The sequence below is a fragment of the Porites lutea genome, chromosome 5, assembly GCF_958299795.1.
Source record: "Porites lutea chromosome 5, jaPorLute2.1, whole genome shotgun sequence".
In the NCBI taxonomy this organism is placed as follows: Eukaryota; Metazoa; Cnidaria; class Anthozoa; order Scleractinia; family Poritidae; genus Porites; species Porites lutea.
The window spans coordinates 26500141-26517321 of record NC_133205.1 but is presented as its reverse complement, the minus strand read 5'-3'; the positions used below and the strand labels follow the sequence as shown (position 1 = coordinate 26517321).

General features: G+C 37.2%; 1 protein-coding gene across 1 annotated transcript in view; it reads right to left on the bottom strand.

Annotated features, from left to right (window-relative positions):
- The window catches only part of LOC140938965 (sodium/potassium/calcium exchanger 2-like), a 10216-nt gene extending 720 nt beyond the window's left edge, over positions 1-9496 (bottom strand). Inside the window, exons 1-7 of the mRNA XM_073388507.1 lie at positions 8190-9496; positions 4854-4962; positions 3554-4041; positions 2633-2758; positions 1850-1969; positions 1273-1409; positions 380-633 (exon numbers count right to left, since the gene is read on the bottom strand). Coding sequence (XP_073244608.1) covers positions 387-633; positions 1273-1409; positions 1850-1969; positions 2633-2758; positions 3554-4041; positions 4854-4962; positions 8190-9002 — 2040 coding nt within the window. The 5' untranslated portion in view covers positions 9003-9496 and the 3' untranslated portion in view covers positions 380-386. The remainder of the gene's footprint in view (positions 1-379; positions 634-1272; positions 1410-1849; positions 1970-2632; positions 2759-3553; positions 4042-4853; positions 4963-8189) is intronic.
- Between the last annotated feature and the right edge of the window lie 7685 nt (positions 9497-17181).

Here is a 17181-nt window from a genome sequence, read left to right as displayed (position 1 = left end):
CACTTTTCTAAAGGTCTGAATGACCGCCCCCCTCCCTTATCTCAAGGTTCGCATCCAGCACTGCAGACACTAAGTGCCTGACCCAACAGTGTTCATCTTAGATGAAACTGGCAGATTAGTATAGGATTCTGAGAATAACCCACCTACCCCTACCCTAAACCAATGTCAAGAGCAACATCTCACTTAGGGGAAAATGTTGGTTTAGGGGAGGGGTAGATGCACTCCTCTGTTTAACTCATATACAACTTTAAGTAGTAATTATTCTCCGTATATATCTAAGTTGCCATGAGTTTGGTAACAAAATATGGTTTGGATTGATTTGTTCAGGCTACAAGAGATACAACTAACACACAACTCAGATAAATTCACTGCATCGTACCTGAACTCTACAGCTCTGGACACTTGATGATATCCTCTTGCAACAACAATGAGATGACAAGAAAAATAACATAGAACAGGAACATAATTCCACCAAGTAGCCTGGACATCTTCCATTTGTTAACAGCAATCGTGATAACTACTGCAATTAACATTATGAAAAGCAAGAAGACAGAACAAAAGAGCCCAGAGCTACTGACAGTCACAGCGGCACCAAGATCTATTGCACTGCGAATCAACCATGGGAGAGGCAGCCTGCAAAGAACAAGATTACTTTTATCAATAATTGTTTATATGATTGTGCACTTGGTGCAAAGAAACCAGCCGATAATAATATGTAATGATGATGATGATGAACATGATCTTGACAATTATGACGCAGAATAAGATAAAGGTTATGGTGATGACCATGATAGTGATGGTGATGACAATGATTGATGATGGTGATAATGATCATGATGGTACGAAGTGAATGTTATCATAGAAGATGATGATCACTGAAGTCTTTTTCATTTGCACTGAAATAAATAAATACCATATTATTTGTTTTTTTTCCTTTCAGAAAGTTGTCAGTAGTGCAGACACTGGGGTGATGGGTGGAAAGGAGAAGGTCTTTCACTGAACATTCAAGGCATAATTTACTTATGGCAGATTTAGACAAAGAATACTCTTGCTCATAATTGCTACAACACGTGCTGCTTGAGGCCCTGACAAATCTTGCTTAAATACACCGACATGCAACTACTGCAGATGGTGTCATTCCTTGTAGTTTTTAGGTACATGTACATGAAACTCAGCAGCCAGTTGAGTCAGATTTGACTCAATCAGGTTGTTAAGCATAAGCATGCAACATTATTTTCAGCCTTTCGAAAAGAAGAGTCATTAGTTACGCACCCTATTGTTACATCAAACATGTTGCTTCCAATTGAACTGGACACTGCCATGTCACCAAAGCCTTTCCTGGCCACAAGAACGCTAGTAATGAGATCTGGAATGCTAGTCCCAGCGGCAAGGAAAGTAAGACCCATGACCTACAAAAAGATGTATATAAAAATCAAATTATGACTCCACAACACAAAAGTAACAGGCCATTTCTGAGTTCCCACAAGCCTCTGTTTCAAATCTAGGCAAAGTGCAAAGCCATTGACATGAAAATGATTTTTATTCTCGTACAAATGAAACTTATTCTCACCAGAAAGGTTCTGCACTTAGCCTCGTTTTCAAGGTGAGAGTTTTTGGAACTTGGAAATGGCCTAAAAGCTACTTTGAGGAGGGAGGTGATGCAAATTAACAAGGTTAATATACTCCTACACCAGTAAGAAGTCAGGAATTGGCTCTAAAACTGGTGGTCTGAGGGCCTTTTAAATGAAACCTGTTCAGCAGTACTTTTACAAGTGACTGTTTCTTATTCCCTTATTTAATACAAATATGCAATTTTAAATAGACAGTGTTAACGGCATGTTTTGCTTACCTCTGTAGATATACCAAGAGTGTAACCAACCTCAGTGGCAAACCAAACCATTAAATATGAAAAACCCACTATCCATAACATTGAACAAATAAATGTCCAAGGATACCAGGGTCTCTTTTCCTAGAAAAGACAGTTAAGGATGATTAAGTTTAACGCATTGTTCTGACTTCTAAATGTCTTCGTTTTTGGTCTGTGACAACAGGGGCATGGCTGATAAAAGCCATCCAAAATCTCCTGCCGGGCCCATACTCTTTTGGGCTCCTCAAATTCCACGATCTTCCAGGCCCTTTCAATGACCTTTTCAAATTTTCTATGACCTTAGGTTTAGCTGTCAGTGGTTTTAGGGTATCTTTCACACCCTTTTTAAAGGCCTGCAAGAAGACACATTTTTTTGTCTTCACAGATGCATCAAAAAACGCCCCAGGTGATTTTTGATATTTTCCTAAATAATAAATAAAAACCCTGTATCTCCTAGTGAAACAAAAAGAAAATATTTAGTGACCAGCGGCGGATCTAGGGGGAGGGTGCAGGGGGTGCGCACCCCCACCCCTGAGAGGACCTGTGGTTTTCTTATACAACTGGTATTCTGCAAAAAAACTATGTGGTTTATTGGTGTTGAAGTAGAGCGAGAGACGAGTGCACCCCCTCCTAAAAAAAATCCTGGATCTGCCCCTGGTGACCAAGCAGAACTTTTAATAACTATAAACCTTCTAAAAAGTAATAACAAGACTTGGAAATAAGGTAGTAATAATAATTATTATTATTCCTGCTCATGTGACTTACAGGTCTTTTGATGTCCTGTGCTGTGTAATACATGCAAAACATTATAGGTGCCCTGATTAAGTAAGCAAGTCTGTCTTTCCATCCAGAAGGCCAACTCAAGTCAATAGGCTCACTGTCATCATCCACCTTCAAACAAAAATATATATTAATATATAAAATGTTACAGGTCAAAATTAAATTCCGGTTAAATAAAATGCTTTGACCTATTACTAGCTCTAATTCATGGCTTTGAAAAGGGCTGGAGGCAAAGAACCAGCCAGTTGGCTGAAAAGATTAACCAGAATTTTTTTCAAATTTCACCTGTAACATAGTGACTTAAAACTTTTCCTTTGCATATATTGGCTACTTTTCAGTGATGTTATCTTCAAAAGAATGATTTTACTCAGAACAAATTTGTTGATCTAATGTATCAGTTAACCATAAATACAGTATTTATTCGATTAACCGCCCTGGGCGCTTATTTGAGGCTGGGTGTTTCTTAAATTTTCACTATTCACAGCAAGTGTAGTATGTTTGTTTTGCAACAAAACAATACATGGTAATTACAAAAATCAAAGATGTAACAAAGCAAGGTTTCTGTAAAATACTCTGAAGAAATCTCCGTCTTCGGGAGGGTCTCTTATTATCTCTTATTTGAGTTTGTGTGGGAGGGAGTGGGGTGGGGGTGGGTGCTTATCAACTTTTTCTGCCTTTAGGATGGGCGCTTATTCAAGGTGGGCACTAATTCGAAGTTGGACGCTTATTTGAATAAATACGGTAACCAAAATTAAAGGGGCTCCTGTAATAACCCTCCAAGTGACTGCTGATAATAATTATTGTAAACTGCTATATTCTCCTACCAATTTGCATAATGATTACTTGGGATCTAGTCACTCAGGGCATTTAATTCCACATACCCCTTTATTAAGTTTTTGTACTTACACAAGCTTCTCTCGCATCCTCAATTTCTACTAACTGATGATTTGAAGAATGTTGTAACACCGTAGATTGAGAGTCGCGTGACTCCGCAGAAGTACTATAACCATTATTACTTTGTTCCACCATTCCTGGCACAGGTGATTGACTTGGTCTGTTAACCATATTTTCACTAGAAAATATGTGCACATGAGGCAGTTCTCCATTTACTACACTAGATTTTCTAGACGTACTGTCTCCTTCTTGAGTATACAAATCTGTCTTTGAGGTTTCATTGTCAGTACTCAAGTTACCGTTTTTCTGAATTGATGAAATGGAAGCGTCATTCCCTGCAGAACTATTTATTACTGATAAATGAAACTGTTGGTGGTGTTCATCAGTTGCACCATTGTTAACCACACTCTGGCTTCCAGCTGCTGAGTCTGTTTCCATCCCAACTTTAACATTAAGGCATTTCAATCTTTTTAACCTGTTCACTTTCACTGCAATAGATGCTGTTGACCAAAAAAGAAAGAATTACGGTTACAAAAGGAATTTTTAGCCTGCATTTCTGCAGTACCAATGTAACATTTAACAAATTTTATCCATATATGCAAACTCTCTCAAAATATCCTGGAGTCCCCTGGATATGGCACAAATCCCCCTGTCTCCTGTACAGGTCACCAAATCTCCTGGGTAAAATTGAATTTTGAACTTTTCTGAGCTCTCATTTCATATCAGACCTTTTTAGCTTGTATGTTTTGTTTTCCCAACTCAGACCACGAGATGTTCCCTAGGAAATTTGCCTTTCATCTTTACTAAAATTATGCATACATAGGCACATGGATGCACATGCATAAAGGTGTAAGAAAAAGTTATCTGGGGTACCATCACATGGTCTGACATGTGAAAACAAAACTATTACAAGCTAAATTTGTTTCATTATTCTTTTAATCATAGGAGTTTCGCAGGCATTTTTTCATGTATTTCATCACTGACATCACTTATGGTCTGTTCTTCATGTAAGACTACGTGCAATGTTCAGGGAGGTTGATGTTGGGGGATTGTGCAAGAGCGACAGTCTCCAGATTAAATATCTCCAGAGATTGACATCTCTGTGTATCTACACTATCTTGATACAAACTTTCAAGCAAAGCCACTCTGGGCTAGAAAAGGTTAGTCCCAATGAAATTATGTTTGTGGGGGGAAAATTAGGTTCTGATATGGCACAAAGAATGTGTAGGAGACTACAAAGCAATAAAATAAGCCTTCAAGAGATACTGTCTTTTGAGCTGTCAGCTGGGATAAGCTATGGCCATATACTCACCCTCTCCTAAAGGATCCATGCTGTGAATTACAAGTTGGAGTACTCCATGACGGAAGCAGGGAAGGCCATTGTTTGCTTTGGATGAAGTACAAAGACTTTCCACTGCTTTCTGTTAAGTTTAAAAGAAAGCAAGGATTTTAGGGTAAGAAACATTACTGATAACACTTGCAATCAAAACACATTTTATAAGCAGTAGTCTTGCACTAGTGGTTGCTAATTGATTCTTAAGCATTAACAAGTCCTTTTAATGTCCCACATGGGTAATCATGAATAACCTGTAAATGACTAGTGAACTTGTATGCATTAATTTAGAAACATGAAATATATTATGTAATACAGTCAAACCTGTATAAAGAAGCCCTGTACATTACAGTCACTGGACAACTTCTCAAAATTTTCAGTTGCCTTATATTTTCTGCAAAGTTGATCATGACCTGTATACAGTAGTCACCCTGTCTATAACAGTCACCTTGCCTTTTCCCAAGGGTGACTTTTAAACACAGGTTTGACTGGACATAAAAGAACAAGGGCAAAAAGCTGAAGGAAAAACACAAACCCTCTAGAATGATGGCCATAGGGTGCAATTTGCTATATAACTGTTAGAAAACCTTTTTACAATTAAACATTTTTATAGAATTGACTCAACAACAATATTAACCCAAAAATAGACACCAAATATTACCAAGCCTAAAACCAATATCTACAGAAACTTTGTTTTTAATGATACCCGTCAACTAAAAATTAATTCACCAACAGTGGTATAGTAATTTTGACACCTAAATTAGCACCTCTTGAATGTGCTATTAATGTCTTCAGGAAGAATACATATTAGGAGCAGAGAAGTTAACACCAGGAAATATCCCTGGCACATATAAGAATATTTCTAAATTAGACTTCAGATAATACTGGCAAAAAGGAAGAATTAAAACATTCAAAATCCATCAGAATCCAAAAAGGATATTCCTATTAACATGAAATTCAACAGTCAAGAATAACCAGACGATAATAAATTGCTAGGCTAAAAATTAACTCCAGTATTTGGTGGCCAGTCAGGCCAGTTGTAGCCTGCGGGAAGCAGATGCTTTTCTGGGCTCTTGCTTCACCTGCCGAGAAAATATATTTTTTCTATTTTCTCAGTGGGTGAAACAAGAGCCGAAAAAGCATCTGCTCCCCGCAGGTTAGGCCAGTTGTGGCCCAGACGAAAATTAAGTGACCCAAGATCTTCAAGCTGCTGTTGACGCAACATGACTTGGAAAATGGAGCAAAACTAGGTAGCTCAAGTCTAGGGTCACTTAGCCAAATTTATGTAGAAATGGAGTATTTGGTATGGATTAATCTTATGCTACTTACAAGCCCTTTGGCATTTTTAACTTTTGAAATAAAGATTCTCTTAATTTAGAATGACCGAAAAAAGGTAGTCCAGTATTAAAGAAGTTGAAGTTGATTCTTATACTGCATATATTTTATACTGCATACACTACAATACCTCACTTCTTCCTATAATATTTGAGGGTGATCAAACCTCAACTTTTAGTTCCCCCAGCCTGTACTTAAGGTCACATTGGAGGGTGACTGTGAGACCACCTATTATTAGCCCTATAGATGATTACCTACATTCTGTGACAAAAAGAGACACAAAACAGTAAGAATTGCAATCAACCTCCCTTAAGCTATCTTTTTATATGCCCTAGACGAAAAAGACTATTTGAGACATTAGTTTCACCAACCCAAAAACAAGACAATTCTTATTCACTGCCCTTGTACCTGTAGTTCAATAAATTTGCCTTCACTAAAGGTTGATTCAACATGCAAAGCACGTAAGTAAACTTGGAAACTCACTTGCAGCAGGAAGAAAACATCTCAATGCATAAATTCCTGTATAATCTCTGAACAATATTATTTCCTTTTCACAGTGACAAAAAACTCTTATGCAAGATAAAGAACCACTTAATATTCCCAGAGAAAGCTATCCAAACTTGCTTTTTGGAGGTTACATAGAACATTTGAATAATCATGAAATGAATCTTGTCCACGCTATCATTTATATCATAATCTTTCTAAGCTGACTCATAATAAGCTTATATAGCAAATGAAACAAACTGGGGGCACATACGGAATATATAATTTTTCAGCCCCACTTGTTTTCTCGCCGTCTTTTAGAGCCGTTTGTTCTATGCAAAAGGAAATTTAATTAGTAACCTTTATACGCCATTCTGTTTGGAATTCTGACCTGATTAATTCGAGGAGGATTACATAAAATCTGCACTAGTGTTCCCACAGATTACTGAATCACTTTTACTCACGCATACACTGAAATCTGATAGGAGGGTTAAGACAAATTAACCTAAGTGAGATTTAAAGCGATTACAACTTTGTACTTCAACTTAATCTAGCTCGTTCCCTATACTTCAAGCACACACTTCTGAAGACATTGGATTACAACATGCATCCTCTTGTCTAATTAGCAAGTTCTACCTGTTTACTATTGACATCTCGCCCAACAATACAAAGTCACTATTTACATGGAAAAGTTCAATATCTGGCTCAATGTATTAACGAGTGGCCAAAACCTTTTCATCCCCTTCAAGAAGAATTTGAGAAAGAACAAATATATGCGGACGTCGTGAAGACGTTTTAAACATAAACAAACCCCGTAAAATTATGTCGCGATTAAAACTGGGCAAAATTATAAAATCAAGGTGAATTAACACATTTCCATCGGTGTTAGTAACATAATTGGTTTTTTCCGAGTGAAAACGATATGTACAATTTGTTCTTACAAACTTCTTTTAGCGTGTACGTATTTTTGAACAATTTGTATTCATCTTTTGTTATTCAAAATTGCCTGTCAAAGAGGCCGAAGAGTAGATTTCTCTTTCATTTACATAAAAGAAAATTATATTTCGAGTTAACTGCTTTAACCAAAACAAAACAGTCTAAAATTGGTCACTCACAGCTTGAAAATAGAGAACCACTACAATTTGTGGAACGATAACTAGTACTTAAATAGAAGTTCGTCCATTTAAAGTCACAAACATTTAATTAATATTCTGAACTATATCTCCAAAAAAATCTAACTTGTTTGAGTACCTGATAACTAATGTCGAATAGTTCAACATACGACATTCCGCGATGCTACGATGTCTTATAAACCTGGATTTGAACAACTTTGGGAACTATAATACCAGTTTCCTGTTTAGGGATTTGCGTTGAAGGAGGTTAAATAGTACCATCAATTGACACTAATAAAGGGGAATTAAACAACGGACAATTTTTCATTTCCTTGTGTGAGTCAAGACTAGCAATACATACCACATGAAATATAAAATTACTTACCTCAAGATGAGCATCTTCGTTGCCTTTATGTCTTCCTTTCGAGTGTATTGCGCTCACTTTGTTAGATTTAAGCATACGTTTAACCCATCTCTCAACGTTGTGGTTGTACTTCATAAACGTAACGTACATAATATATGTGAGGATTAATACGAGCGATTCCCACCACTCAATAGCACTATCTACAAAGAATCCAATAAGAATTATCAGAGCCGCGCTGTAGAACATACAGTCGCGAAATAAAGGCCACCAAGTTAGATGCAAGACCTCCTTCGAGAACACGGCGCACATGCCAATGACAAACAAAACATTGAACACAGCAGAACCCACTATCGTTCCAAATCCGACGTTCGAATCGGGAGCCGCAAATACCCCAATAAACGAAGTACAAAGCTCGGGCATACTTCCACCAGCAGCCATAAAAGTAGCACCAGCCACATCTTCTGAAATGTTTAGTTTCTCCGTGATTATGACAAGCGCAGGAATGAAGAATTCGTCGCACGCAATCGACAGCGCTAAAAACATATAACACATCCCTACGATGTACAAAATTACAGCACCTTGGCGCATCTGCTTTAAAGTAAAATGATTATTCGGGTATTCACCCTTTTTCCTAGAATCCTCAGCCAGCAAAGTTCGATGTCTGAATAAACTTTCGTCGCTGCTTAACGAATGCGATGTGTCGTCAACGTCCAGAACAAGAACATGCAGCACGAGACTGCACAACAACACGGATGTCAACAAGAAAACATAAGGATTGTTCGTTCGCCGGCGGAGCCGTTGCCACAGAACTGACCGTTCAAACTTCACCACCATGTTTCGTTGTTACAATAACGAAACGAGCACCGAAAACAAATTTATCGAGTGCTGACTTTGCTATCCGTTTGAAGACTGCGCGAGTGTGCCGATTTCATTCAGTTTCTCTGAAGAAGGCAAGAGGATGTTGTATCAACTCGCTAATTTCCAGTTTCGTCGCCGCTTCACTTCTACACGTACAAAACATATTATCTTGGAGCGAGTGATATAATGATAGCTGCTATGGGCAATCTACAAATGGGATATATTCCTTGTCGAGAGCTCATCGCTCGATACACACTCCAATTAATAGTGTTCAATCCGCTTTGGACGATCGTTGTCAAGTAGCCAAAGTTATGTTAAACAGTACTTGCTTCACCGGCGAAGAAACTCTCTGCAGAGAGACAAAAAGGAAGAAATGAATCCCCAAGGAAGAGTATGCCTGGGTTACCGCTATTTTTGTTCCATGTTTGCGGTATCATTCCATCTTCACCGGGAAAAATATATATCTGGTATGAAAGCTTAGCAACTCTGAATTGTCCCAGGAGGCAACGCGGTAGGTGGCTATTATCCAGGATAACAAAGAACTCCTATGTAAATTGCAAAGACGATGTATGTACAAAACCGTAATGTTGCAATCTTAATACAGTTTCGCTTCAATAACAAATTTATTTTATTTTTAATTTAATTTTTTTTTTTTGGAAATGCTTGACCTTGTGTAAATCGAAAGCCTACGAGAGGTTCTGGCCAAAGTTCAAAACACTAGCGGGGCTTAGTTGTGCAAAAAAATAAATAAATAGATAAAAACGTTTGCCAGCAAAAAGAAGGAGAGGGAAGTCTGAATGCAAAGCTATGAGAATGTATATAAACTAGAAATACATGTATCGCAGAACATTCTCACATATCTGCACAGTCAATGCTTTTTTATTTGTTGGAGTCTACTAGAGATTGCTAACTCAGACTAGTGTATCAACAATCCCGCATTACTGGTTCTTGATGGTAGCCCAACTCTTTGTGATCTTTACGTCCACAGACACATGGTTGGGAACTTCCAGATTTCTGTTTACATCGTTTAAGCTCTTAGCTAGATAAGTAACATCATAACTGTGACCATTCAACTACGGCCAGGGGCCCAGCGATCCGCCAAGAGAGTCAGAGGCAGAAGAGGGTACAGTAGTCCCGTAACTTCCAGCCCCACCGTATTTTTGGGCCAAAAAGAGGCCCGCAGGGCAGACAAAAATAATGAAATTTCACCTGAACGTCTGCGTCTTTTTATTTAACATATATTTTTTGAAACAAAAGAAAAAAAACAAGCCGCCATCGCACTTCCTTCGCCAAAAATTTCTGCAGCTTTTATTTTAGACTGAGAAAGTTTCTAGGTATCATTTTTTAAGCAAGATGGCCACACAAACTGTCAGTAACTAGGGTGACATAGACTTGATCGAAACCGCTTATTCAGAAACCACGGACTATTCGAGGCTATACGGGTACATTTTCATTTTGTGCAGATTAAACCAAATTGACGAAGAATTACCTCAACGTTCTACTGGGAACAATAATTTACTTAAAAGGGCAGGAACTGCAAACCTTTCTACATCATGATAATTTGCAAGTTAGTTGTCTAGGTAGTTAGTTATCTTTTTTGCTATATAGAATTAACTTTTTATTATAATTATTTATTAATGTAGTTGGCTCGAAGATATTAGCACTTGAGTGCTACACTGTAAATTCGAGGGTAAATAAAGTTTATTGATTGATTGATTGATTGAACGTGTTCACTCAACTGCTATATGGGAAGACAGATTTCTGACAGGTGTAATAACTCAGATCAAAACTTCGGCAGTCAGTCAGGGTAGAAGGATAAATATACTCTTTGTTTTCAGGCAGACGTTTTATCGTCAGGTATCTCATTTCCGTCCTCTGCTTAGGCTTATCCAGGTTTTTGACCTGAATAAAGGAGCATGTTGTACAGTTTGCGAGACATAACCTATTTTACCTGGTGGATTTGCTCATTCACAAATCGTTATCATAGTTCAGTTGAGCCTTTTTTTTTCCAGAAAAAATCGATAAGTTCCTTCTTTGTATTTAGAGATAAAAAACAAAATTTACCGCGTACACAGATGCAAACCAAAACAACTTTCTCGTTTAGCTCTAAAAGAATTGATCGCAGCTGTTTATAATTCGGGCTTCGGCTTCATCATGCGGAACTGTACTCGACATCAGCCTGGAGTTGCCTGGAGTATATTTTCAGGCATCGGGTCAAGTATGACTGAAAAACTTTTTTATCAGTGCCTCTGTAGTTTTTTTTGGCCTTCAAGTGCCAAAATCATCACCAAGTTTTTTAGAAAAACGCTTTCTTTAGTGATTCGTATTTGTTCCAAAGCCCCGAAGTTGCCAGCGCCGATTTTTCCTGAGGGAGGGGGACGTCTGAACACAGGCACCCGAGGCGAGCGGGCGGGACGCTCGGACCACGTGACCTGAAACGCTTTGGCCGCGCGGAATAATGAAGCCTAGGGAACAACCGGGAGACATCGAACCTACGTAGAAACGCTAATCAATTCCTTGCAGCTGCTTCCTTTCAAAAGTCTTAGAAAAGAATCAACTCAGTTGATTGAACTTAGTGGAAGGCACAATACCAGCAAAACGCAAACTGAATATTGAATGAGCACCAACTAAGCCGATATTCTTCTCAGGCATCGTACAAACTTTGGAATAATCATGCAATCATTGATCAGTATCATAATTGTACCCAATCTAAGTTCTGATAAGATACTCTTGCACCAAGAGTGGATGTAAACCAGTTATGTAGCTGCATTGATAATGTTTCATTTTAGTCTATATTGAGTTGATTGTTGATGAATAATAAAGCGCTTGCTTAGTTATCAGCTGGATTGCTGGCGATTTAGCAGTGCTCAGTTAATCAGTCTTTGGATCTTAGAACTCTGCTATTAACCCCATTCTTTCGGAGCCTCTGGAACCTTTCAGTGACGTCATGCTTTAAACATCATTGTTAGGGACGTACTGAACGACCAGCTGCTTACGTGCTTACCGAGCTAAATTACTACTCAAGAAATAAAACACCTCATACTACTACATGAGAAATTTCTGCAATTCGATTGGCTTAGAGAAGTGATATTTCAGCTTAATTTGAAATACCTACATGTGAAAATTACAAACCTTTTGCGGGTAGTAGTATAAACAAATAATAGCACTATGATGATTTGTAGTGATATTTGGCATAAATACCACCCGTGATATTTCAAAATTGTCTCCAATTTCACTCGCCTAACTGTTCGTGAAATTACGTATAACAATTTCGAAATATCACTCGCGGTATTTATGCTAAATATCACTACAAATCATGCTATTACACGGAGGCACTAGTATATGACAAGCTGGCATGATATCAAATATCAGTGTAAGCAAAAGCATTTTGAGTTTAGTTAAACGGAATTATCGGGTGTTCCAATGCAAAATATTTTTTTCTAGAATATTGTGAGTTTAAAAACTGCCGATTCATGCTAGTATTAATATTGCTGTGGTTTTCAGTTTTCACCTGAGCAAAGCGGAAAATGTTCAAACCAAGATAAAACCTACACAAGACGAAATTATAGTAAAAAAATGTTTTTAGTTTAAAGAGAGATTTGAAAAGAAAAGCTATCCACTAACAGCTTTTAGATAAAGACATTCAAGTAGTTCCATTTCATGAACAGTATGACTTCAGAGGACAAAATGAGTTTGACTGAAATTTGTCATGAATGTTAGCCAAGTAAAATTTAAGAAGAATACTATTATTTCTGAGGGAGAACCAAATATAGTCAATGACGGTGAAAATTATAACATCGCAGCATTTATTCAAAAGCACTGAATTGAGTAACAGCTATATAGATTATATTCCGGGATAAATTTGTGAATTAGCAGCTGCAGGTGGCGGCGAAAGTGTTCACCAATTCATATTTGACGAATTCAAATCTCTCCAGGTGGCTTGTCGAGAAATATCTGGAGAGATTCTTGTAACAAGCTGTTATAGTTCTTTGTATACGAATAAACACATTCGACAGAGGGGAGGAATAAAGCCTTCTAGTAACCAAGGAAACGTTCCACTACTAGCGGAATAATCATCATCAGAATCATTTTCAGTATTAAAAAACATGTACAGGTTTACTTAAGAATACATTGCCAGGAGTAACTGGCACTTTTCAAAGGAATAGTATGAACAATAGTTAGCAGGCATAACCGCGTGAAGTTTCAGTGGACGGGCATCAACCAAACCACAGAAAAGAGAACGTTATTGCAGAAAAACTTGACAGTAAAGAGTGACAATTCGCTATTTGGGTATTATAGTAAAGAGACTGACGTTTTGTTAACACTTGATAAAAAAACAAATCTTGAATATTATCAAACAAAAAAGTAGAGGGTTAAAATTAGCAATAACAGAATGTGAACCAAAATGTTATTTCCACGGGATCACAATAACGCGAAAAATATCCGACCAACTGTACGCAAGTGATAGAACCTGTCTGCAAAATCAAATTGTGCCGAATGAGAGTACGCAAAACATAATTCAAATCTTTTAAAAAGTTTCGTCGCTAATAAGCTGGTGTAAAATGCTTTATTCAGTGTCATTCGACTTTTAAAGTTGCGGCATTTTAACCATGACAATTAAATTTCTAGCTTTCTTAAACAACGGTGAATAGTATTTACACTTCTTCTCTGCTATCTTTTTCCTTATGTAAAACTCAGGCTATTGCTGATTTTTATGTTATGATTCCTTAAGAGGAAATTCAAATTACATTTTTTAGAGTAAGTCCTTTTGTATGTGCACGTACACCGAGGAGTGAACTTGAATTTTGCATTTAATTTATCTTTCAGTCTTTCAATCTCTATTCTAGTTATCTGGTCATTTGCGCGGAAGAGTTTCGTTGCAAATATTAAAAATTTTCTTCTTATAAAAGTACGTACTGCTCAATACTTCTTCTTGAAAGCATTATTCAATTTCCGTATGACGGCGCGCAAAGCTCCCCGAAAACATGATTTACTAATGTTTAATAAAAAGAAAGTAAACATTATGTATTTCAGCTAAGTTTGAAAGGTGAGTTTCTATTTGATAGAATTTCACCTAGAAAAAGGTGTTTAGGACCAAATAAAATGCCTCACAACCGCGAAAATATCAAACTTTATGTTATATCACAACCGTGTAGGTCACACGCAGGTAACAATTCGAAACATATTTTGTTTTCAGTTTTCTGTTCACTTATTGTTCCGTCAACATCGATATAACTCGTGGTCTGCAAAGTTTTAAACTCTGGTAATAGAAAGAGGTTAACAGTGAAAATTTTGAACGGGTCGGATTGCCACTGTTCCATATGGCAACTGAAAAATTTATGTGGGATTTAAGACTGAGGATTTGTTTGCGCATTTCGTGAAAGGAAATTTTCCATCTCTCAGACCTCATCGCTGGGAGAATACTTTTGTGGTACACTTCAAAAACGGAAAGCTACCATAAAATATCATTTACCCGCGCCAACAAAGAAGGAAGGAAGTTGTTTATGTCAGGTAACCGGTCTGAAACTGTTGTGTTGCAAATTTTAAAAAAGAGATCTTTAAATTAGCTCGCTTTGTTTGCAGACAGGACTCAACGGAAATTCAGGAATTATAAAAAAATGGAGTTGATTTCAGCCATTTTTTGCTTTAGGTTAATTATAGTAGATTTAATTTTTTCGTCTCGTTGGAAAACCCGAGAGATTCCCTTCAAAAAGTTCCCTGATCCTACACATGTGTCAACTTTAAGTTTAGGGACATGGAGATTTCATCGAGATAATATCGTGTGTTTAGTGTGACGATAACAGATCTTTTTAGTTCTATGTATCATTTACGGATTAAAACTTGGCTAAATTAAAAGGAAAATCATCGGTTTGGGTTATTTTTGCTCCGATTCAGTATGGCTAGGAGGAACTTTGTTAGTTGTTTTAAAGCTTAATCCATAGCTAGCTATAGCTGATGTTGTTCCATGTTTCTATTTTTACGAGAAACCAAGAGCCATTCATTTATATGGCTCTTAGAGAAACATAACAGTTTTCGACAACGACTTCTTGATAATGCTTCCACCGATTACAGAAAGAGGCCAGTGCGTTTGCTAAAAAATTAGTTGTTTCTCGCTTGAGGTGCTAAAAAGTTACAACAGTAACGGCTCAACAGCGTTATAACTTATGTCACATTTTACAATTTAAAAGACAATTATTATTTCTAATAATTTTCTTCATTTAAAATACGGAAGCTAAAAACATTATACGCAACAAAAATATATAATAATCGTGCCCTCAAAAGATTGAAGAGATCGAAGAGAGAAGACTTGCGATCTCAAGCTCATTCCAAAACCGAGGGCAGGCCGGTAATTCCGGCTTGTGATTGGCACCAAATTTACCCGACTTTCATTCGAAATTTTAGGAGAATCGAGTGTATTTCTATTGAGATATGTCACAAACATTCGCAAGTTTTAATAAAGCGACAGAAGGCAGATTATTTGTTCAGCCCGCGATGAGGTTTTCTTGACACAAGTTTTTCGGAAAATGGAATTAAAATCTTTGGCTTCCGCCAGACGTTCGGATTCTTACATAATAAGCACAAAATTATAAAAGTTGAGCTTTAATTGCCACAAGAAATGTGGGTAAAATGTGGCATCAAAAAAGCGAATAAGAAATAAGTCGCTTCTTCATCTGTTAGAACTGACACTTCAGATAAGCTGGGAAGTCTCTGCAAATACAGACGAGTGTTTCACATTGCAACCCCCTTTCATCGTAAGTCGGACGGTATTCGTGTAAACAGAGATAAAATCTCTGCACCGATTCCATTCGCTTGTCTGTCAGGTTTTCATCGTTGCAGAAATTAAGAATTTCAAATATACACAAAACATGTCGATAATGATAATGTTGTTGACGACATAACTTTCGCGTTCACAAGGCATATCTCTAACAAACTGGCACAAAAAACACTGAATATGAAAATGAAAGTCAAACTAAATTTCACGTGCAATAAAAATTAATACTCACTCATTTCTCCAAGCATCACTCGATTAGTTGTAAGTCTTGGGAAGTATGGCTGCTGGCTCGTACATTTCTCGGCTTCTGTATAATATCAAGAGAATTTGGTGAAACGTAAATATAAGGTTTCTTGATCGTGAATTATTGATATCAATTCGTATGTATATTTTCTGGTTGCTAATGTTAAAGTGAATTCGTAATTAAGGACCAGGTGACAATAATCTCTGGACGAACCATTAGTGAACAAACATAACCGACAGTTTTCTGTCATACCTTCAATTCTTAAGTTAATATCAATATAGTAATTTCGAAAAAGATTGTGTTAGTTAGCTTTATTTAAAGACGTCGTTGATGAAAAAAAATCATAATTCGGTCAGTTCTCTGCTAAAAGGTCGAATACTAAGCGTTTACATTGCTACCCAATTCTTGCTGAAAACCGCGCCATGCACATTTGTGGTTCCTCAATTTACTCAGATTGTCACTTATTACAGACGGGCAGGTTTTGTTACAAACGCGCACGTTTTGTCAAACGACTTATTCTTAAATATGTAGCAGCCTTCAGGAAAATGAGAAAAATGGTGTTGCAGAAATGCCATGAGAGTTTTTCGGTTTGGTTAACAGAGGCTTGATCTGCGGCTATTTGAAGAAATTGTGTAAACTGGGGATGTATGCAAATCTAACTGAAAAGATGGCTTGAAGGTTATGCCGATATAAGTATTTTATACATATTTTTTAGAAATTATGCATCTGATCCTTTCTTAGATATGATTTCTGTTTCTGTCGATTAAAAGATCTGGAAGAATATATACATGAGCAAACGTTGATATGGCAACTGCATAACTGATAGGTCGTTTGAGAAAGGTTACCGTGAAAATAGATCTTTGGCTTTTATTATTTATAACATCCAGCTAAGTTTGTCACTTTCGAAATTATGGCTGAAAACAGTTTCTATTATATGTGCGAAATAAACAGGTATTTTATTTACTTTACTCATTTATTAGGGCTTCAAGTTTTCAGTTTCCTGGTTGTTTGTTATGAACGATTTCCTCGGCTACACGAATTATTGATACCGTAATTGATAAACCATCGACAAAACCTTAGCCATATTTCCTCCACCCCACGGGATCTTCAGGGTGTTCTTCCCTTCAATTAATTTTGAT